General features: G+C 36.0%; 2 protein-coding genes across 3 annotated transcripts; both read right to left on the minus strand.

Annotated features, from left to right (window-relative positions):
• Positions 1-100: 100 nt before the first annotated feature.
• On the minus strand, positions 101-9,273 carry LOC131663159 (progestin and adipoQ receptor family member 3). 2 transcript variants are annotated; one of them, XM_058933336.1, is made up of 8 exons: positions 9,110-9,273; positions 6,062-6,233; positions 2,963-3,150; positions 2,728-2,884; positions 2,495-2,647; positions 1,893-2,172; positions 1,532-1,696; positions 101-1,437 (listed from the first exon to the last, which is right to left on the minus strand). In XM_058933336.1, the coding sequence occupies exons 2-7, from the start codon at positions 6,203-6,205 to the stop codon at positions 1,557-1,559; spliced, it is 1,062 nt and encodes a 353-aa protein (XP_058789319.1). In that variant the 5' UTR covers positions 6,206-6,233; positions 9,110-9,273; the 3' UTR covers positions 101-1,437; positions 1,532-1,556. The 2 variants fall into 2 exon arrangements, with proteins under 2 accessions (XP_058789319.1, XP_058789320.1); XM_058933337.1 differs by lacking the exon at positions 9,110-9,273 and adding an exon at positions 7,120-7,474.
• A 4,613-nt stretch (positions 9,274-13,886) lies between these two features.
• Positions 13,887-19,032, minus strand: LOC131663125 (ubiquitin-conjugating enzyme E2-17 kDa). The gene is made up of 6 exons (XM_058933239.1): positions 18,417-19,032; positions 17,263-17,326; positions 16,593-16,624; positions 16,445-16,522; positions 16,182-16,287; positions 13,887-15,418 (listed from the first exon to the last, which is right to left on the minus strand). The coding sequence occupies exons 1-6, from the start codon at positions 18,438-18,440 to the stop codon at positions 15,279-15,281; spliced, it is 444 nt and encodes a 147-aa protein (XP_058789222.1). The 5' UTR covers positions 18,441-19,032; the 3' UTR covers positions 13,887-15,278.
• Between the last annotated feature and the right edge of the window lie 5,099 nt (positions 19,033-24,131).

Consider the following 24,131-nt stretch of genomic DNA (forward strand, 5'->3'; position numbering starts at 1 on the left):
TTTAATAATTTAGTTTTTTAGGGAATGAATAAAAATCAGTGATCATAATAATAATTCAATATTAATTATTAGGTAATATTGTATTGTTAGAAATAGTATTTGTAACGATGTATTTTATAAAAGTTAAGAATATAAATAAATGTTTTTGTTTTTTATTATGAATGATTTTCATAGGATATGAAGGACAAACTAATTTTTTAACAACACTATTGAATCCGAGATATATTGATGCCGTTGGCACGCGGACAATTGTGCACGGTTTTATTGTACACATAAACTATTGTGCACAATAACATAACACGAATCAGCATGACTGTGTACAATAATTTGTGTGTATAATAAAACCGTGCACAATTGTCCGCACGCTATACCCCTAACGCGTACAATTAAAGTTAAAAAAAAATAAAATGAAAGGTGTAAAGTTTAAGCAATAAAAATAAATAATATAAAAATTACCTATTCGAGGCAAAATATTTGAAACCATTTAGTAATGACTAACATGAATTTGCAATTCACTTCTTACAGTATATCTGTTCAATTTTTGAATTACATGCTTTGACAATGTCGCGTGAACAATTTTTATAGCGAACCATATGAAAGTGTCTCTAAAGACTTCATACATATTCATGCAATAACGAAGAACAATTAGAATTTATAAAATTAAATAAATCAACAAGTTCCAGTATAGTAAAATTATTTTATGTCCTAAAACACAACATACTGAAATAGACGGTTTAGATATGTTCACGCGATTATTAACATATACATTTCTTAAATAGAATGTTTTAATGCAAAGTTAGAACTAATTACTTAATATTAAACAAAACATAGCTAAGTCATACAACCTTAGAATTAATAGCTGATAAGACTATGATTTAGTTTTTAAATCTGATACTTTTTAAATTCAACAAGGTTTTACTTGATTTTTACGTTGATATACAAAATAGCAGTATAAAAAAATATACATAATATATATATATACAATGATATGATATGCTGCTATAAAAAAAAAACATAAAATAAAATAAAATTAAGGAATCAGATTTTTTTTAATCTTTCAAATTGCAGTAGTCTTCTGCATAAAATGTCGAGAGATTCAATGCATAAAACTCGTAATAATTTATTTGGGAGTTATTAATCACTTACGCGCACATAAACATGGTAATCAACACCATCAGCATTGCAGCAAAAACTGCATAATAAATATAAAAGCGTTCTGTCGCGAGAGTAATCACTTGCTAATAAAATACATCTTTTATTTTCAGCGCTGGATTCACAGCTTCTTCAGTTGGGCGTAAACTTCGAATGGATTTTTGATAAGGCAGTTGAGAGCACCTTGATAAGCGTAGAACGGTGCAACTGCTTCATTGTACCACGATGACGTCCATCGCTTCTCCATATCGCAGGCGCAGTCCATGGAAAACACCGCTGGAGCAGCTGTGGAACGCAAACGTGCAAGTATTATTTGATGCTTCATTATTTTAAATAGCGTTTTTTTTCATTTGCCAAATAATCTTTAAATTGTACGTACACAACGAATCGTCATCGGCCTCATGTCATAATTGGCTCAATCCTACGCAGCCGTTGTTCAAACGGTATTCGACGTACATCATGCCTGTGTTGTGCCAATAATAGAGAGCAGCCACGACCAATATGTGCCACCATTGATGAGACGAGCCTACGTAGTCTACCCAGCCTTGAATATTAAACGTTTGTAAAATTACGTTAAATATGTTTATTTGTTACGAGAATAATGTTTTGTTATAAAAGAGAACGCTGCTATACAATGGCTGTTAGATAACGCATTCCATAAAACCGTCTCGAGTTTATCGAGCGACAAGTGTTGATATTCGAGGCATGAATGAATAATGATCGATAAAAGACATGTTTACCAGGACAAAGACGCTCCGGTATCTTGCTGAAGTATATGAAAAAGGCAGCCCCACTGATGCAGTACATGCCCAGTACACGTGGCACAAGCAAAGCCACCATAGGATTCTCCATTCCACCCATGGCAATAATCCAATGCAAAGTAGGTATAACTCCATAGACGGCCCAGCCGACGAATACTGCCAGTCTTACGTTGTCGTTTACTTTGTAGCGTGGCAGTTGCACCATCATCGCCAGGATGAAAATAGCTAACACTGTCACTAAATAGAATCGTTGGAGTTGCTGCAAGGGTTATGACGAGTTTATTGAACTGATTTCGATTGACGTCAGTTAAGCTCTATACTCATTGCTATTTTTCATTGTGACTAGCTATTATCAAGTTTTTTACAGATATTGTAATCGTCTGCCGATGCAACAAATACTTCACCATTCCAATGATAAATTTCAAATTCATTACTGATCACCAATTAACGCAAACTCCGTTACCTTTCTTACGGTAAAAAACGAAATTCATTTCTCGAGTATGGAAATTATCAAATCAACCTTAATTTCATTTGTAATTATTATATTGCTTTAATACGAATATGCAACAAATACAAATTACCTTATGACACCAAAACGCATAATAAACTCCAGACATGTAAATAGATAATAAACTAAGAGCTACTCCTAGCAGATCGTACGACAAGAAGTAGAAATAATCCTTTTCGCTCCGACAAGAGAACGTATGGTATATGGATGAGAGAATCATACAGGCCTGTAAACAACCAGTGGCAAGATCCATCATTATCTTACATGACGATATCGATCGGATTTACTATGGCTACTAAGACTTACTTGGAAGCATAACAAAAGTAGACAACAAAGCACTCTATCGCCGAAGGGGGCAGTGATATTCACGATATAAAGATCGTAAAAGGTTAATCCGCAAAAGAGCACAAAGCCAAGAATGTGGCTCCAAATGTTGATTGTTTCGTTTGTCCACCAGAATATGCTATTGTAAGACGTACAATGTTGGTAAAAATCAATAATAGAGTGCACGATGAAAATGATTTGATTCAATTAGGCAAACCTTTCGATGCATAGTTTGGTAGTCAGATATCCTCTGTACCCGTGAAGTATGAACGGGTTGTGTTGTAGATATTTCGGAGCAAGGTGTATCGGTAGCAGTACTCTCATGCGTTCTTCATCTTCAGCGGTGACTGGACCTTTGATGGGCGAGTCAGCCAGCTCCTTTGGACGATGAAGCATTACTTCTAACTGTGAAAAACGAAAACGTAAGTAACCATTAACAAACAGTTTGAGAGTATGTAAGTATTTATAATAAGGAATGACAGTTTTTATGTTGAAATAATTCAATTTTGTGTGCTTGTCGTAGACATAAAAGTCAGTTATACATGGACAATATATTCAGTAATAAACAACATTGCCTTCTAGATTGCGAAATTTCTCTTAAAACGCAGAAAAAACTATAAATCATGACAGCCTATTCACAAGCACTCCCAAGTATTATCACGTCCGCCGGCATCTGCTAAAAATTTCACAATTTACCGTACAGATACATCGGGCCTTCATCCTTAATACAGCTAATAGCTAAGCGCAACATACACGCATACAGTAAAACGAATGAGAAGGAAAACGAAGGGGGACGAGATCAGCTCTCTCGGCCTACTTGTAATGCAAGTGAAATTCACAGTCTCCTGACCTTGTTGCTTGCCTTGGGCGATTCCGTTGCTCGCGCCTGCGGATAAATTCGTGTCCAAGCGCAATAAACGGATCACCACCGCGCCACTTTTTTACAGACGCGACGCGACAAAGTTGCTGCATCGTATAATACAAACTTTCTTTTAAACACGAGTAAAGTCGTTCAAAAATTCTATATTCAAAGAAACAACGCGTACTCTCGTTTACAGTCTCGTGCTAGGGTATATTTTTCTTGGTTACATATGTAGACTCGACGTTATTCTCAAAGTACGAATGGTGAACACGTAATTGTTTGCGCGAATCGCGATGATGTCAACGCAGGAACGCTGGTCTAAGCATGTACATGCTTGCGTGTAGCTTTTTCTAGACGAAAGCTGTGATGTCACGGGCACACTCCTCAAAACACCATTGGAAATTATTTCACGAGTGTGACATAACAAGCATGAAAGCGCACTTGGAAAAAGCAGTGCAAGATGACGCGCCTTGACCCTTGATTTTTTGGTTATTTTGTACAAGGGAATTGGAAATCATATTATCTGTTACTGATATTCAAAAACCTTCGGATAATCAGTTCATACGTTTCTTTTCGGAGGTTTATCAAGCGCTATATTTTTACAAACACAGATAAGATGTTTCGAGAAATGTTAACTTGATAGTAAATTGTCATCATGTCAAAAGAGATTTAAGAATTGTGCAAGGCAATTTTGCTTGTTCGACTTGTGTACAGATTAACTCTAGATTGAAAATTCTTGTTAGAGCGCTCTCGCAATAAGCAGCCAACTTTCTTCAATAGAAAAATATCCAAAAAAAGTGTTTGGCCAAGCGTGGTAAGAGCAGATTTTCCTTTTCACAATGAATTCACAGCCGGTGCTTTTGTTATATGGTAATGCATTAAAAAAAAAAATCAAATTTCATGACAAGAAAAAAGTAGGCGCTTTCTGCTAATCGTTACCAAGAAGCGATCCTACTACGTATATGATTGTATGAGATCGCACGCGTGCACTTTGAGGTCAAGAGCAAGGGAATCAGATCGTCGACCGAGAGACGGAAAAAAAATTCATCGCATATTGTAATAGTTATTCAAACAGCTTGTATATGGATCTGTCAAAAGGAAAACGTATATAAATGGCAATGAATTCTTTCTTTTTTAAAAGCAGCGGAAAGATCCACTCTCTGCGAAATCGAAGGTAAGTGGCTCAACGAAGAGAGGATGCTGTGTATATGTGCGATTCGATAGAAAGTAAGTGGGTCACAACGGGACACAGCTCTTTCGCTGCCGTGTGTCAAGCCCCATTGCCGTGGGCAAAGTCGCTTAGCTCTCTTTCTGTTTCTCTCGCATCTGTGCCCTGACCATGTCTGCATCTTCTCGATTCGAATCACCGATTTGAGGCTACTTTTTTGCTTTTCATCGGAGCAAAATTTTATTATGGTTGTAATATTCTCCTTGATTTAGAGGTTGTAAATCTTCATCTTTTTCCGGGGTTATATTCTAAAGAAACATTGCAATTACTAATCGATTTTTAACGCTAGTTTCATCCTGTAAGTTTCTTTGCGATGCTATTCTGTCATCAAGTTAGACATTAATATTTTCAGTTGTACATTATGATAAAGAAAAGTAAAATATTGCATAGTTTTATTTATAAAAACTAAAATTTACTTATGATCATTTGTAAGAACTCTTGAAAATTTATAGTCCAATGAGTGATATTCGAAGTAATTTGGATATTCTTTAAATTTGCTAAGCCCTAAATTCACTTTCTGAGATTCATGCAAGATCGTCAAAATAAGTGGAACTTGCTAATCGCTGAAATACGCGTTTCTCACTTTCTCTAGTAAACGTAAGCTACGAAAGATTTTACCACGTAACACAGCGCGAGTGACTTAAAACTTTCATTTTCTTCGCAGCTAAATCGTTCCATTGTGTACAGCAATTTCGTTTGCAGTACTCTATCATTCTTCGTGACGTTGATGATGAGCTTTCCCAAATATATAAAGCGCTCTCGTTGCGCATCATTAATATTGATTTTAATAGAATGTCAATTTGTTAAATAAAAAGATAACAACAGATTCGAGCTACATGTCAATCGTAATAATTTAGAGCAGTAATCTGCAGATAAATATATACGTGTTTAAAGTACCTTTTAAAAAGAAAATGTAATGGAGAAATCGCTTGTTACAATTGTTGCATATAAAACAGTAATAAAACTTTTCTTATAATGCTTCTTTATTCGCGTACAATCACTAGCGTTTAGTACGTATTTTTCAAAACCTGCTATTATTTGTCGTAACAAAGTATCTAACTTTGAGTTTCTAATATCCATATGTAAGACAATGATTTACGCCAGATTTCTTAAACAATCGATTTCACGTTACAAATCAATAGCTAATTTATGAAAACTTAATGAGTATGATATTGTGCTAGATTAAACGATACATTTTTTTAAAATAATTAATGTATTGAGCTTACTGGTTCCTGAACGTCGTGATCGGATTCCTCGTATAACTTAAGTTTCTCATTTACGTTGTTATTGTTGTGTGTGTGATGATTAGTGCTGAGGCTTTTGAGTGTCTCGTCACTCACTTCCTCAACACCTGCCAGCATCTTCATCATTGAAAATGGCTAAGGAACGACACCAAAGCTGCAACAATGGAAAATTCGTTTTTGACGGATATATGCTTGTTTATTGCTTATTTAGGCAGAAATAAATATTATTTGTTCGCTTATGGTTTCAAAGTCCAAAGTGAGCCACAAATTATCTATATACCATAATGAACGGTCAGAATAGTATTTTCTATATTTCTCAGTTACACGTCTAGATTTATTTTTCAAGAGTAACAAATGGATATACATGTAACTTTTTCTTCGCACTAAGAGCACGAATAGCTCAAGCCAAAGATTAAGAAAATTGCAGGGACTCTTCTGCAAAGGCTTTCTAAATTCGAGATATATACATGCAACTCACAGTAAGTATCTACAGATCAAAAAATTCTGCAGTAATATATTCATAGATGTATAGCTTGTTGAACAGAATATAAAGCGAGAAAGACTTTATTACTTTCCTCGGAGCAGCTTAAGTTGCCTTAAAACTGTAGAACAAAAGCTCGAATGTTGTCGTAACTCTTACCCATTATGGTATTACGACGGCAAATGTTCAAGTGAAAGTTGTTAAAAAAAATTCGGAATTTCATACTGTGTCACAAATGAATACAGTCAAATTGCACCCATCGTATGCACGCGGCAAGGTGATTTGACGCGCAGTCTTATGTAAATCAAGAACGCGCACATCGTAAACACACGCGTTACGTGCGCAGTCGCAGGCACACGTGTGCAACAATAAACCTCAAAATAGTTAGGCTCACGAAATGGTAAAGCAAAGATAGAAATTTGGCCAAGCAACAGTCGTCAATCGACATTTTCACAATCAGATCGACAATCAAAGAAAGGCGGCGTCCAAGTATCGAAGTGCTTCTCTCCTATGTGTGCGTTTCTCTTTAATGCGGCAGGAGTTTTCCGTTCACTCTCACCTCGACGGCGACGACGGCAGCGACGGCGGCGGCGATCTCTCGGTGTGCAGCGGCAATCTGCGAGAAAGTTTCGAGGAAACGGGACCGCGTACGCTTAGATACGACGCACACATGGTTGCCGCTGCAAATAACACATACACACATTATAAGCGCGAGCATGCGAGAAAGAGAGGAGGAGTGCTTCTCGTCGAGTACACGCAAGGAACGGAACTCGCCGATATATAATGCCGTGACGGACATCCTAGATTTTGTGTATGCGCGCGTTAATTGGCCGCTCGTTAGATAAACTCGCGATGTATACTGCAGCGCTATCTTTCATCCCGCAGCGTAGCTTGAATCAGCGGAAAAGCGCGTGCCGCGAACTCGCCGTGCGTACGCTGCCTGCCGTTCAAAGGGATTGACTGGTTTAGAGTCACCGAGCAAACGAGCCAGCGCGTGTGCGTATCTCATAAATATACGCCAACAGCGGCCTTGACAAAGGCCTTACTACTAACCGCGCAGCAGAAGCCGGTGACCGGGATGCATAATATTCTCGGCAAACTATATGCCGACTCGCGACTGCACACAAGTCCGACCGCGGTCAAATCTTTGCGGGCACTTCGTCTTGCACTTTGCGCGATTCTCTCTGTACTTGACACGATGATCTATTCATTACTGTACGCTGATAAAGCTTTTCGGTCTTCGTTTCTTTTCTTTCTATTTCTCCGTCAGCTACTCGATCAAAATATATAAGAAGCCAGATAAAAATACATGGTTTTCATCCAATTAATTTCATCCAATATATATTTCTCCTCTGTAGAGTTCAAAGTGACATCGACCGGGAAAAAAATTATCTTCGAAAGACTAAGTTTTTATTCAAGCAAAGGATCGTATCAATCTAACAATGATTATAATAATCGTCTGGCAGTTTTTTTCCACGGATTAGAATTTGATATCGAGCAGAAAAATTTAATTCACTTTTCAAAACTGTATTATTAACAATCAAGTTTTCCATAAGAAAATTTATTTCGATCGTTTATATAGCAGATTCAATTGTAAAAAGTAACATTGGAAAATTGAATGTTTGACAGGTGAAATTCAAATCACTGCGACAAAGGCAATGAGGTTGCTAATTTTTATCTAATGTATCCTGTTGAGGCGCATGTATTTTTCATTAACTGCGGGAAAAAAAGGTCGGCAGAGTCAGGGCTACACAAAACGTCAAGATACTGTATGATCAAGGCATACATATACAAAGATTGAAACATATTTTCTCGTCATAAATATTTCAGCGACTCGAGACAAAAGTCGCAATGTTTGTTCGACGGCCATGTATAGTAGATGGCACTTTATATGCGCAATGAATATAACTATGTAAAAAAAAGTGAATTGAGGAAGCGGGTGCGCGGCCACAATGAAAAACGTAGAGAACAGCCGTAATGAAAGCCTTTCTAAAGACCTCTAAAAAGCTGCGTTGCAGTGCAATGAGCGGCCATCACCGAATCAACAAATTTCGAAAGTCGTTTGCCAACATTGCGCCGAATCCACTTTCTTCCTCATCTCGCAAACAAAGGCGCTTCAACAGTATGCAGCATAGGATGTAAGTGGCAATATTATTTGAGTGTGACCACCGACGATTGATCACATTGCAAAATGCAAGATGTACTGATTGTTGAACAATCGCAAGTTTATTATAACTTTGAGCAGCAATATTGTTTCGTAAAAGATTAACACAGCTTAATATGGAGGAATTGTAAGACCTCGTAAAAGCCCGACTGATGTATGGATACGAGTATATTACATAATAAGTCATTGCTGATTGAAGAACTTACATTGAAAACTACTATATTCAAACGAAATAGTGAATTTCACAAGGCATTGTTGGTCTTTTACGACAAGCAACTATGCTTAACGCGGCACAAGCCATTACGTTAATGAATAAGTCCCACACAGCGCTTGTAAAAAAAAAACACGAAAATCTCCCGCACTCGACAACAAATACAACACTTACGTGTTCGTTCCAACGGCAACGAAAACAAGAAGTGGAGTAGTCGAAAATCGGCGGCTTGGCGAACACTGAACTGAGAAAGGTTAATAATTATCGTCGACGGCACATCGTCGCGTCAACGGACGCACATGTAAAGCGCCCACGGGGAGATTGTGCGAGCGAATCGATCGCGGCCACAGAGACTGACTGACTGACCGGCCAAGCGGCCAAACAGCAGCCGAGCTGTGCTTCGCGACGATGTGTAACCCCGCTCCTATCCGACTGCTTATTATGCTGTCTCTACACCGAACATCACTTTTTTCTGGCGCTGTGATTGTTGTTACTCTTTCGACGTTAGCTAAATATTTTTTTAAATGAGGAACAGGAAGTTGCGCATTATATTCACTGTTTATCGTTAAAGGACACTGCTGATGATTGCTTGAATTTTCCTTTCTTTCCTGGTTCATGACGACCGTACGAAGCACCTGTTCGCTACTCGACGAAATTCAGCATAATTGTACTTCTTGATCTTTCCTGAATTTTAATGTTACAGTGTTATATAGAAGCTAAAATATGTAAATTTAATTGTGTTACGTGTGCCCACATTCCACTCAGTATCAAAAGTTGATGACATTTATTACCAAAGCTATCATCACTTATTAGAACGTTCAGTTTTTAAAGTGAAGTTCTAGAACTCAATTTTAGATCATATTAAAGACGATTTCCTCAAATGACGTTTCTCCAGATTTTATTCCTTCCTTTAAAATTTATCAGCTTTCATGCTTGACCGAATTATTAACAACACTATCAAACTTCGTGGTATATCAATCATTCTCTTAGTATACTAATTTGCAAACGTACCCGAAGACTCTTTAGAATATCAACAAAAAAAAACACTTCAATATTTCGAAGCTCTTACATATGAACCGTTATAACGCTCGAATTTTGACAAAACTTGCTTCAATCAGTGAAATCTGATTTGCGAGGTTTCGCGGCTTAAGCTAGACGCTATGAGCTAATTTACTATGTTGATGTAAAAGGGGTAAAGTCCACCGAGACTCGATTATAGATGCGTCTCTATAATTAATCAATGCTAACTAATACATTTTAGCTTTCGTTCTCCTCTCTTTAGTGCTGGGCACTTTCATCACCTGCTGTGCTCATTACAGGTATACACGCAACTTGCCCATCTGCCTTGCAAATTCCACTCCGTGTTTTTTCTCTCTCATTTTATTTCATGGCAAGCCAAGACATATTTTTTCTTTTTTTTTTGTAGCGGGCGGCATAGGGCACGTGAAAGTAGCGAGCACAAGCACATGGCTATCTCATTCGTGTCGAATTTGGATACACGGGTGACTTTATTTCGACCGTGGTAACCCGGTTATTGTCTTTTTGCTCTCAAAATATCATTTTAAGAACGCACTTTTTAATGATTTGAAAATGTAGTGTAACACGCTTCGATAGACGCAGGTTACTTTCACTGCAGAAAAAGAGAATGTATTCTCGGAGATATTTTCGCTTACGTACCTAGCCTTGACATTACAAGTGAGTTTGTCGTTGTGGCTAAATTTTAAATTAGTGTAGATTTAATTGTAAATAGTTGTTCATAATCAGTTTATGATATTTTATAAATATAATGCAACTATTTTATAAATGAAATAAAAGAATGATAAAATCATGTCGTTACCTATTCAAGTCAGACCATTTGACGGCTGTCCTTTTAGTGCCGAGACTCACATCAGCAACAATATAGGGTCGATTATGGCGATTGGCTCGATGAGCAGAGATGACAGTTTAATTGAAAGCATTATGTGATATATGTTAGATACACCACGAAAGGAATGCTTTTAAATCAAAAGTGTAACATAATGCAGACAATAAATAATAAATGAGCGAAGCCAATATAGTTATTCTTTGTATCTTAAATTTAATCTGTATTAGTGTTTATAAATCCGGTGAAAATTATATTTAGAAGAATGATGAACGCTTACAAACAATAAACAAAGTTTTTATTGTCATTAACGCACGGTCACGTGGGATAATTCTGTAGTAGGGTATTATGCAGTAAAATAAAAATAAATTCACAGTAATTTCTTAAAATTACAAGTATATTTTTATTCATGCGCTTATGAATAAATATACTTCGAATCTTATAAAAATACTGTAATTTACGAACGGATAAAATTATACGAAACACAGTAGAAAAGAATCGGTATATTTCATGTATAGTGCATTGATTGCTACAATTGTTTCTAGATTTACACATGATATTTACTTACTTATTTCTTTGGAACAGCAATAAGTATATTCAAAAGTACAGACTTCGAATGAAGTTGCAACATCAACTATATCGAGAGTCTTATTGTAACTCAGTTATTTAATTGTAATAGCAAACTTGATGCAGCCACTAACAAATTCATACTAAAGTAACGATAACGTTATCAATTTAATATCAAACTCGAACTTTAGGTCTACATCCAATTCGTTATTTTGATCTAAAGGTTTATGTCGACATTCATTTATAGTTCAATTCAAATATTATTATTGTGACTTAAACAGTGAAAATTGAAAATCGCCATCAATATTCTCACACTACGTACGCAATATTTTATAGCAAAAAAATCTTGAAAACATTTTCTTATCAAAAAGTATACTTAGGAAAACATTTTTGAGATAAGAAATTAGTTTTATCGTAATATTTCGTTTCCTATGTAAGTGATTAAAAAATAGTTGTTTTTATCAATTACAATTGATTATATTTCCGTGACATCTTTTAAAAATTGTTTCAAAACATCACAATTTCCTATACAAATATCGGCGTGATCATCAGAATGGTCTGATACAAATATTTCATTGTTTTCTAATTACTTACAAACCATTCATTCTCTTGACTTTCAACAACGTTCATGTACAACAAAGTACAATGTAAGCTTAGCGAAGAATTTCCGGACTGTTCATTGCAGCGCACGCTATTACTTGGCTTTAAATATGCCTATCTACAATTAACACCTTCTAACGCAACCAACGTTGCAGATCGGCAATTATATCAAAGGAATCGTGCAAATGATGTAATCGGGATTTCTCTGTAATTCATGTGCTGCTCCTACATATTAATTAAAATATACACCGATCTGCACTCGAATGAATATTCACATCAAGTCAGTTTGATTATTCCGCGCTCGATAGAAGTAAAACTACGGGTTGCTTTTTGATTTCATATCACCGAATCCCTGTTGATTGTTTATTCTTTATCCTTTAATATCTTGGTTTAAACATTACTTTAAAAAATTGATTTTGGTAGCTTGCAGTACAACAAAGCTTTACAAATACAAATATAAAAAATATACATTAAAATCATTTTATAAACTATGTACCAACGGTTCATAGGTTATTATGCATACGGCGTGCTTTTGATTGATTAAATGTAAAAACAACAAGTAGTACAGTGGAACTAACGAAATAGTGTTTACCTCAAAATTTCTGGTAACAAGTAATATTTTGGCGGTTTAGTCTCTAAACATAACTAGAATGCATTTGAGCTTTTATTAAAGATTCAAATTTGGCAGGCTAATCTCATAGGTTCGAGGTCAGCTTGTCGATCATTTGTGTCACGCACGTGTAGGCTAGAGGCAATCACGACGCAATTAATATATTCTACCCATTATAATTAGAAACTATAAGCAGGGTCAGACTTCATCGAAACGAGCGCGTTATTTTTGTTTAGATGTGCACTGAAATGTGCCTTCATACCAATCCTCGCGATCGCTTAAATTTGCTAGTTTGTTTTTGGCACGAGTTAATAAACACTATGAAGAGGCGAAACAGTACAATAATACCGCAAGTGGTCTCGCATACTTTGATAAAACTTTTCGAATGTATCTTGATCTTAATTTAATCGATATATCTATTTCAAAAGCACATAGTCAGCAATTTTATAGTTATATAAATTTTATTCATACAAAGAACTATACGGTTGAATGTATACAAGATACACTTTATTGAAAATTTGGATTATTGCGCCTTGAATATCATATTTATACACGAAGACATCATCGTGTTTTCCCTTTATATTCGTTTTCCCTTGTTTTTAATATTTTTTAATTCATCAAACTAAATGACAAAAACACACGTTTTGACAACAGGTGGAAAAAAATCAAAAATTTACTCAAATTATGTACTTAATGTAACTCGTTTTTTATTGTTATAAGATAATAAATAATTACTTTTTTAAAATGTTTTTTATTTGTAAACTGGTTTGATTTTCACGATTTTTAAGTGGTAAATTAAAACGTCATTCCTTTATTATCTTCGTACGTAATTCGCAATAATTTAAAGTAACAATATTTCACGGTAAAAAGGAGTTTTATGTCGCACAACGTATGTATCAGACGCTAGCATATAGTGCAAAGTTTCTCGTCACCGAAAGCTTTGCATCAAACAGGTATAATTGCAATAACGCACGATTACTTGGGTTTGTTTTTGGCCGTCTTTTACAACACAATTGTAAAACAAACTCTCTTACGGTAAACTGATTTTTGTCCTACGAGCAAATTAGTTTTCAAGTGAACTTAATTTATGATCATATCAGTATTGTCTAACATAAGTTACAACACAATTTACTCATCAAAAATAAAGTAGAAAAAATTAAACAAATTGGCGGCAAGCGATGTTATATATAGATAACAAAAGTTTTAAAATGAAAGTGGTTTTGAAATCAACCATAGACAACAATAAAAATTTTAATTTCGCTAAAGGTAGTGACGCGACGTATACAGTAGTATTAGCAGTACGGCGATGACAGTATTATACTTCCGAAGAGATTTACTATAATTACAAGTACAAACGCGACTTTGTTTTTTTATGACTTTGGGAAAACGTTCCTCTTCAAAGACCTTCCTCTCTTTTTCTTTCATGATAGTCAACTTCGAGGTTTAGCAAATCGTACAGAATTTATTACGATTTTTGAGTACGTAGGCACTCCAGTAAAATAAAAGATCGTATATATTTCCTCTTTCCAAGTAGCATTGACAATATTTTAATTCCTATTATTTTGTAATACGAATGATTTATTTTATCCTTTGAGCTTTTTCTAAGTCACAAGCGCTCAATAATGGATCGACCGATTCAATTTAATTATTCAGCGATTAGAAAAATACCGCTATCAATAAAATATTTTACAATCAAGCAATTTTTTTCATTATATGTCGGACTAATTATTCGTTTTTGTGCTAAAAAAATTAACAAATAAACCAAGCAACCGAAACAGGCATGCGTCGTCCAAGTTATTAGTAGAATTTCTTTTTGAAACAGTTAGCAATCTGATGAGAAAAAAAATAGTAAAGCTCGATTAGGATTAGAACAAGTTCATGTTTGAAGATGAAAGAAAAGACAAGATAAGTGTCGTTTTTAAAAGTATTTATATATATAGAGCCCAGTCTTACAAAAAAATGATCGCATCGTATCGAGGGACGGGCGTGGATCGCTCATTGCTTTTAAAACTAACAATCGGTGCGCTGCCATTTCGGAGTTGTTATTTCCCTTGCACAACAATAGTCGTTTCATATTCCGTATTCTCTAATACGTTTGCGTATAACGCTTTTACTGTTTTTTTTCATTGAGAAAGTAGACTTATATGCAAAGATATTACAGCGTTATAAGTACTGCGATAGAAATTAGACTATTAATTCAAATACAAATCCTACTTTCACTCGCCTATATTGTTTTTTATTACTTTTTCTATAATTAAATTGTTGTTAATTACTGCGAAAATCAAAGCGAACAATGAGTTTGTTTGTTTTGTTGTCTCTCGTTCCTGTCTATTTTAGTAGCTTCTTCGATCCAGTGATTTCAAATTTACTCTCATGCTTATTTTGTATTGATAATTTGCGGGATGAACCACCTTATCCACGATCCTTAGTAAATCGCCTTTCATAAGCCATTGTGTGGCACCGACTTGGAAATTCGCAAGGTATCCAGGGAGAAGAGAAGTTCTTACTAAGAAATGGTTACAGCTGGCCTGGGATATCCTGCGGAGTCTGCAAGTCTCATTCAGACGACATGATGTTGATTATTATATATTTAGAGAACCGACGAGCCATAGCTAGGTTGAATCGGTGCTGATTGATAAATGGCATTTAGGCTGGGACTTGTTGATGGTGGCGTACAGATGTTGAGATTTATGTGTATTGGCGCATCACATGGCATACTTGCGCGTCCACTCGCGTGCCAATTCATTGTACTTCTCTCTGTCAGTTTTGTATATCCTGGCTATCTCTGGTACTAGAGGATCGTCTGGATTTGGATCGCACAGCAGAGAGCATATTGATAATAACACTGAAAGAAATATCAATACACTATGTTACGTTCTGTCTAATAATATAGTCACTCATAACATCATTTCATGGAATCATGATTTATTTATATTTTCATCAACTTCTGAACACACCATCTTTCTTCAAATGTTATTTTAAGGTAGTTCTAGCGCTAAATTCTGCAATAGAATTATATAAATATTTTTTATATGATTCTTCACGACGATCTAAATTTGATTACAAAATTAAGATAAAGATTAATGAACTCAAAATTAATAAAAAATTTCTTACAGAAGTGCTGTTATAGCAGGTGTTTTATCTTTTTTTATTGAGTCTCCTTCAACACGCGGTCCAAGACGCTCGAACTATCTTAATCTACCATTCAAATCAAACGTCTATACTAATTTGTGGTCAGTTTTTAAAAATTAAAATTATTAAAGACAATTATTTCAAAGTTTTATTTTCAGTAAAATATTTTCTTTTTGTGGATAATTTTTTCCAATTATGAAAATATAGAATTGTATAAAAAATTCTTTCAGAACCAAAAGTCAATAATTTTTCCAGATTAAAAATATAAATTATTTTATTGGATACTCTAAAATTTTCTTGAAAAACGAACATACGTTTTTCATTATTTATCAGTATCATATTGAGCTAAAATGGAATTAAAAAAATGTTTAGACCGTTTACAATTAATAAATTAAGTTTGTGGAAAGTGAGTAATCGTGACATTAAAATTTGTTAGTAAAACAAACTTGAATTTATTCTCTGGTAGTATCATTTACCTTTTGAAATAGTAAGCGCTGGAGACCATTGCGATCTTAAGATGTCCAAGCAGATACTTCCATTACTGTTGATATTAGGATGATAAATTCTGGTTGTGAAAGCAACCTAAAAAATTGCCAAGAATAAAAATTACAAAATTTCTAAATAGAAACAGTAATAAGTAAAATATTTGTAAAATAAAAAAATGTTGTTAATTTTATTAAAATTGTAGCTTTGACTTATTCTGTATTGTCTGCTAAGAGTGTAAGAACTATCAAATCACCTTTGGGGGTTTGAATGGGTAGTCTGTAGGAAAATGTATTGTTAGGAAAAATACTCCTCCTTGGTAAGGACTGTCAGGCTGCAAATGAAATTCATTCATGAAAAGATCAAAATAGATACCCATTTCCAAACTTCATCTAAATACTTACAGGACCCATAATTGTTGCCTGCCAGTGAAACACTATAATATAAAAGAAATAGTTCTTAAATATTTGTAACAATTTCATTAAAAAGGTACCTATCTATTTTATAACCTTACATATTCAAAGCCAGTATTGTTCTCTTTGAGTAGTTTATATAAAGAATAATAAAAAAAAGCAGTCCGTTATGAACTTTTGAAATTCTTACATATTATGCAATTTAAGGTTTTATTATCATTATCGAGAATTTCTGCCTTGAGCAAATGTTCATACCTAAATTTATGCTTTATTTTATTCTGTAGTTCAAATATTAACTATAGAGTTGTTTTATTAATTACTTGTTAATTAAATATTTTTCAGCATAGAATCTAGCTATTAGAATAAAAAATGTTAAATATGCCTTTACTAAGTTTCAAAATCATGAAGTTGGTATAATAAATTTAAATTATAATTCTACCAGATCTGTTGAAAAAATAAAAAAATAAACATCAGACTCGTGTAAACCATTTTGTTGGTAGTGAACCTTTTTTAATTGTGTGTAAGAAAATGGCCTCTTGTTTTGTGTAAGAACCGAAAATATTTATGTTGTACACTAACACGTATATAAATATTGATTAATATCTGAAGTAGACTCTCTAGCAATCTTGAGAATAATCGCATATGTAAAATGTAAACTTACAGTCATCTCCAACAGGTCCGGCTGAACACTGTGCAGGTGGATCCCTCCCCAGATCTTGCAATTCCTGTAAACATAACATATCAGTTTTCGATATTAAAATGTTTAATATGAACCTGAGCTAGTAAGTAAGTATTGGAGTGATATGGCAATTGCAAACAAGTTATAGAATAGATGACAGTGATACTAAATGCAGTGAAGTGTATCATTAAAAAAGAAAGCAGAAGTATGGGTGATTCACAATCAAGTTTGACAATTAGAAGTCAACATGGCATAGCTGCTTTTAGAACAGTTAGTAAGAGTTACAGAGTGATGGGCAGTAGAGGCATTGAAAAGCCCTGGAAAAGGCCTTCATGCGGGCCTAGCATAACGAGAATTGCAACGATTTCGAAGTTATCTATAGCTTTTTCGCTTGGTGTTGTACGCGTGAACGCGTTCTATCTATATATACACACAGGCATAGGCGTTCGTGAGAGTGAGCGAGAGACCCACCGCGATATACACGGGTTCTCTACGTTACTTCCGGCAATTCGCGCAAAGCCAAGAGACACAGAGGCAGAAAAAGAGAGTGCAAACGACCCCGAGTGCTGCCGGAGTCTTGATCACGTGAGAAAGTCAGCGTGTCCTTGGTGATGCTTCAGCACCAGGAGTCGGCGCGCTTCTCCAAATTGCTCACTCCCTCTCCTACCCTTGATGGCGCGGTGATCGTAACCGCTGCTGCTCCGGAGAAGAGTAGTGAAGGTGTCAGCGAGCGAGCGAGCGAGAGAGAGAAAGAGAGAGAAGAGAGAGCGCGATGAATCGTCCGACCTGGAGGACGGGAACAGTAGATGACTAGGCACGTTAATGACAAAATAGCGACCGGGCTGTTTATTGGGAGAAATAGTCGTATCGCCGTCGTAGCGAGGGAGCGAACGACGACCGCTTATCGACTGCATTGAAAGTCGGGCTCCAGGACGCGACGTAGCCTTGGATGTAGCGAGAGGCCTTGGCCTACGAGGACGAGGTGCAGGTAAACGACAAGGAAGAAAAGCAAGTCGACCCGCGTGATAAGTAGGTACATGAGTGTGCGAGAGCCGAGGAGAGTGCGAGAAGTATGGGCAGGGAAGCTCTCTCGCTAGCGCGGACGATCACGCGAGCAGCAAGCAAGCGATACGTACCTTGTTGATCCGTTTCAAAGCCATTTGAGCGGAGGCGTGTGTGGCTGCTGTGTTTGAGGGTCAACTGAGCCCTTCGGCTGGAGCACAGGTGCAGAAGCTTGAGACGCACGTAGTGGGCTGGCTGCGCCGAGCACACAGACAGAGACAAGAGAGGAGATCTTTGATTAGGGATTGCAAGATGGCCGCCGTCTAAAACGTCGTTCCACTACGCGATTCAAGATGTCCTCCGCGCTTTTTCGCGTATAAAACCACACACACAGAGGCCAAAGCCACAACTGAGAGCGCCAACAAGCGGCTGTCTACTCACTCACAGCAGAGTAAAGGGAGCGACAGAGACAGCTAACGTGCAAAAAAAACTAAACGAACAGCACGTAGCTCCACCGTTACTTTTTTATTTTATATATAAATGTATATATGTGTGTGTGTGTGTGCGTGTATGTGTGTGTACGTGTATATATACAATAATAAATATACGCGAGCGACTGCAACCCTTCGTCCCGGACACGCGACTGACGATGATATTTTACTACTTCTGCTACTGATAGACTGCTGATATGTGCTCTCTGATTCGGCGGTGTGTCGCGCTCCGACTCTGGCCTTGTATGTGTGCGCTGTATGTATACGGTATATATGCGCCTTGGCTGCTCCTCTCCTTCTCTCTCGCTCTTACTTTAGTCGTTCCGCTGTATTAATCTCTGTCTCCGTTCCGCTTGCAGGCGCTTGTGTCTTGCGAGTACGAGCTGACGTTATATATTCTGACTCAATTTCACGCAAGCGCCAGAAACAGAATCGAAGAAGACACGTGTACGATTGTATGTGTAGGCTAGCGCTCCTGAGTCTCTGCACAGCCAGTATTAACACTCTTTTTTTCAGTTTTTTTTTTCATATTTAGCTTGCAACGTTTGAGGAATTTTCACTGATTTCTAGGTTCTTTCTTATGTGTTCATACTTATTTTTAAAAAGAAACGGAAGAGGACACAACATATCTCTTGTGAACAAGGAAAATATAACCCCTCTGATTTATTATTATATATATGAGTTGCGAAAAGTGGTTTGACATATGTTATATTGGCTCTTTTAATACGAAATTGACGACAGAAATTTTTCGTGGATTTTAATTCCTGTGCGATCGAGCGAATTTGAATCGTGTGTATGTACAATGTACATCTTGGAATTCTCACTAGGTGGCAGCTTTTACGCGGGATTCCCATTTTCTTTGGAATCACTTTATTTAGGATTCATTCTTCGTCATCAAAGATTAGGAGGCTTTCCAATCTCTAACGTAATCTATTTTCGCTGATGAAGTACAAAATGTAACGACCAAAACTAGTTTGGAGCAATATTCTTGAAGACAATTAGGCTTATTTATTTTTACTACGTATTGGCTTGATAACCAATTATGAAGTTTCCTATAATTTTGTTAATATTATTTGAAGTAAAATTTCTTATTATATGTATTAAATATAGAATAAATTGGAGTCTGGCCATTAATTACGATTGTTATAATTTAAATTCCTATGATAAAATTGGAAACAATTTCATCATAGTGTTAAAATAAATCACTGTAAAACATTTATTTCTTCAATTATTACAAATGAATACAAATAATTTTTTACACAAATTACAGCAGCTATTAATTTTGGAATGGAACGATTGTCCCAATTTTCTAAATACACGTGGTCTTGATGCATATATCGACAATTAAATATTAAATAAAAAAATATTTATCACTAGTATAATTGAAAAATTCATCTTAAATGGCGATAACAAGAAATTGAAGATTAACTTAAAATATATTTATTTATTATATGACATGAAGTCCTACACTGACAAATAATTGTGATGAAAAATGTTATACTATTGTGCATGTTTATAGCAAATATATTGTAACACGGAATAAGAGTCAGAAACTCGTTATAAACCATTTTCTGATAAATTTGATAAATATATGATTTATATATAAATATAAAATACACATTATATGAAATACATTTCAAAGAAGTAAATAAATTTTACGAGTTTCGAGGCTAGCTAAGAAGTCACATCTGTGGATTTGTATTATCTTTAAATTTAGGATCTCTTTTCATTTATAGAAGTAGATAAGAAGTCGTGTCCATTCATTCTATATTGTTAAAAATTTCCATAGTCATAGGATATTTTCTTTCAATCACTGATAATGTATGACTCGTTTAAAACATAAATAGCTTTCTAATCTAAGCATTATAGTTATAACAACTTTATTAAATGCAAGTTGAGATTAAATACTTTCGAAAGAAAACAAATTTTTGTTAACAAAAACAAAGATATTGAAATTTAATCAGCGCATTACCCTCTTTTTCGAAAACAGCATTTCAATAAAAGATTTTATAGATTAATTGAATAACATCTTAAAGGTTTTATTTTTTTAATAAATTCATTTTTTTTTTTCAAAAACATTTGATCTTAGTTTTTATTTAGCAATATTACGCTAACTCTAAATCATAAGCTGTTGGTATTAAAAGAGGGGCATATTATTTAAGAGATTTGACCAAAATAGACTGTATATATATCTGTATACATAGGTACCAAATCGATAAGGAAGAAACCTTTCCGGTAAACGCGTTTCAATGTCGGAGTTTTTTGAAATTTCAGATTTAATTTTATAATCATACTTAAAAAATAAACTTCCAGGAAAAACAACAGATTGTTGTACTTATTAATGGCTTCAATAAAATGGATTTTCTTATAGATAATAAAAATATATGTTTCTGCAAGAATCTCTTTTATTTTCTGACTACATATATTTAAAAAGATTTAGCTTATAGAAAAGAGTACATATAAGTGCGGGAATAAGATTAATGTTACGTACAGATCTTGTAAAAATGTACGATGCAACTAATTTGTTACTTGTTAATTGATAATCAGCAGCATTCAGGGAGAACTCTTTAAAACGTGCTTATACTTCATCTATATCACATATAACCTTACGTAACTTGTCAACAAATCATCATATTGATCCAAATTCAAGTTAAATTTTACAATTTATTTGCAAAATTTGTCAAGCGTGAAATATCAAAATGAGTTGCTTTGGATCTACAAGGACTAAGTTTAGCGCCTCAGAAATGAGTCTAGCATCTTCCACATTGATGACTGCCCTTTCGACTTCCGATGCCGATTACGAGACGTCCGACGAGCTGCCTATTAGTCCGCAAGTTTTGGATAAGGCTGAAATTTCAAAAAGTTCAACGCACCTTCGATGGTCATCGAGTTTGTTATCTAGCCAATCGGTTTCTTGTTTGACTGACCCAAGAGAATACCTTGTGGCGCCACTGGAAGCAGAACAATACCCGGTGACTGTTAAAAGTGATACTTGTCTCAACCAGCAGAGTAAAATTATCTCCGACTTCATAAACGACATGCATCTGCAAGAGCAACGGCAACAGCAGCAAGACGAAGAGGGAGGCTCGTCGGAATTAGGCGCCCGAAATTCAGCGACTACTTTGCGTACCGAGTTTTTCCCAGCAACGGATGCATCCGACTCTCCTTATGGTTCTATCGCGGACATGAACATTGAAGATGCCATGGATGCGATAAGCGAGAAGGAAGTAGCGGATGAAGGAGCAGGCAGCGTCGAGTATTCGTGCGATTACCCAGATGAAGAAACAGCGAGCCTGCAACTGAAAGAAAAGGAAGACGCTTGTTCGACATTGAGCGAGACGAGGCACAAGATAATAGAAAATCTGGCTCAGGTCACGAGTGACAAGCTGTTCTCGAAAGCGGCGGGCCTTCGTCACTTGGATTCCGGCTCATTGATGACTAAAGCCCGCTCGGCGATGGAGCGAAGTCAAGGCGAACTGCAAGTGCGCAGAGTCACGTCGCGAAGACCGTTTCAGCGCTGCAGGGGGGTAGAGTCTCTCTTGCAGATTGATTACGAACTCCAACCGCTCAATCTCATGTTGTCGCGACTGCTCGCCGAGTTTCGAGCCATGGATTTGAGAGGAAAACACGGTTACGTCGATCCAGCGCCTCGTGACCAAAACTCGACGCCGCCCGAAAGTATAAAGCGAGCGAGTGCTTATAAGGACGCGCAAAGTCGCCTGCAGAGGAAGGAAGAGGATGCGTGCACGAAATTCTTATGCAGTTTATCGCACGAGTGCTTGAGCTGTAATCCGACATCATTCGAGGAAGCAAATATCGCTACCACAGCGCAAATATCGCGCTCATGCGAGGATAATTGCCTGCTATCTCGAGATTCCTTTGCGAAAGGCACTTCATGTCGGTAATTTTAGCCCCGATGACGATACGTGTCCAAATACGACGAACACGTGAAAGTTAACTTTTGCTCGAATAATAATAATCTCGCCTACATATTTAATAAGCCTATTGATTAGGCTTCAATTAAATGGAAATCCCTCGTTTCTTACGTAAAGTATTTATTGTTCCATGTGAGTCACCGATGACTCACCTTCATTATACTGAGAATTTCACAAATTTTCAATGTAATATTAATAATATTCATTGTGATTTTATGTTTAATGGACTAGCATATTATGGAATTGCATGGCGTGCGCGAAGAATACATTCTTAAAGAAAATTCGTGCTATTAAATACAAGTGACTTTTTTTTTAAGTACACAAAACAAAATCAGCTGGAAAGTATTGAGAATGCAGTAAGAATACAGAGAGAAATCCGCGCTGTCACCGCGAAGCGAGATGCACCGCCGACGATCCGCGTCGTTCGCAAAAAGCTACGAGCGAGGAAGATCAGTTTGGTGACGGAGCGTCTCGCCTGACGGAGATCGCCTCGGTGAATTAGCGACGCGCGTTGCGAGCTTGCTGGAAAACAAAAACAGGCTTGATGAATGACGATCTTGGGGGAAAAAGACTGAAAATGAGAGTTCAAAGTTACGCCATTTACGGTTTGCCCGCGCGCGAGAGCAGCTACGCGTTACTTATATTTTTCTTGCGCGCGTATATATATACTCATTGATTTCACCGGAGCTCCTCTTGTCTCGAGTATATAGTGCGTTTTTAACTGCATTAAATCAGCACGATCACTTTCGAACGGTAATGAGAGACTTGCAATCGCAGTAAATCGGATGTTTATTTATTTATTTTTTTTTTTAGGATCAGAGTAAAACAAGACGCGATTTGTATTTTTTTTACTTTTCGACGATTGGCAATAAAACCAATTAATGTTGTTGAGTCTAACGATGCACCTCGGTGAATTGAAGTGGAGTTTGTATATAATTCGAGTGATTTAATTGAGATAACGGTTATAGTCGGCAATGTCTGAAAGTACTAGAGATCGGAATCGACCTTATCGTCATTGTTATACAATTTTTTTTATTGAAAACTTACAGTATTAAAATGGGATTCGTTCAACTTGAAAGTCTGATTTCTTCTTTGTAAAATGATGCGTCATGTACACTCGTCAACTATAATGCGTATATCGTAATTAGTTATAGAAAACTCTTCGGTACGATGCCTCATTTTCATCAGCTCTTAAAACTTTCTGTAATAGATTTCCACATAAAACCCTTATGAACTATCACCTTTTTCAATTTTTAATACTTTTTTAATTTAAATTTATTACTCACATATCGGACACATCGATCGTATAGATATTAGATATTGAGATACTTTTTCCAATCACAAAAAAAAGTGACAGCATGCAGGCATTATTAATCTCAAGAAATAAAATATTTTAGTCGACTAGTTTCACTTTCCAATCGCA

Source organism: Phymastichus coffea, unplaced genomic scaffold, assembly GCF_024137745.1.
Source record: "Phymastichus coffea isolate CEN01 unplaced genomic scaffold, Cenicafe_Pcof_1.1 PCOF00031, whole genome shotgun sequence".
In the NCBI taxonomy this organism is placed as follows: Eukaryota; Metazoa; Arthropoda; class Insecta; order Hymenoptera; family Eulophidae; genus Phymastichus; species Phymastichus coffea.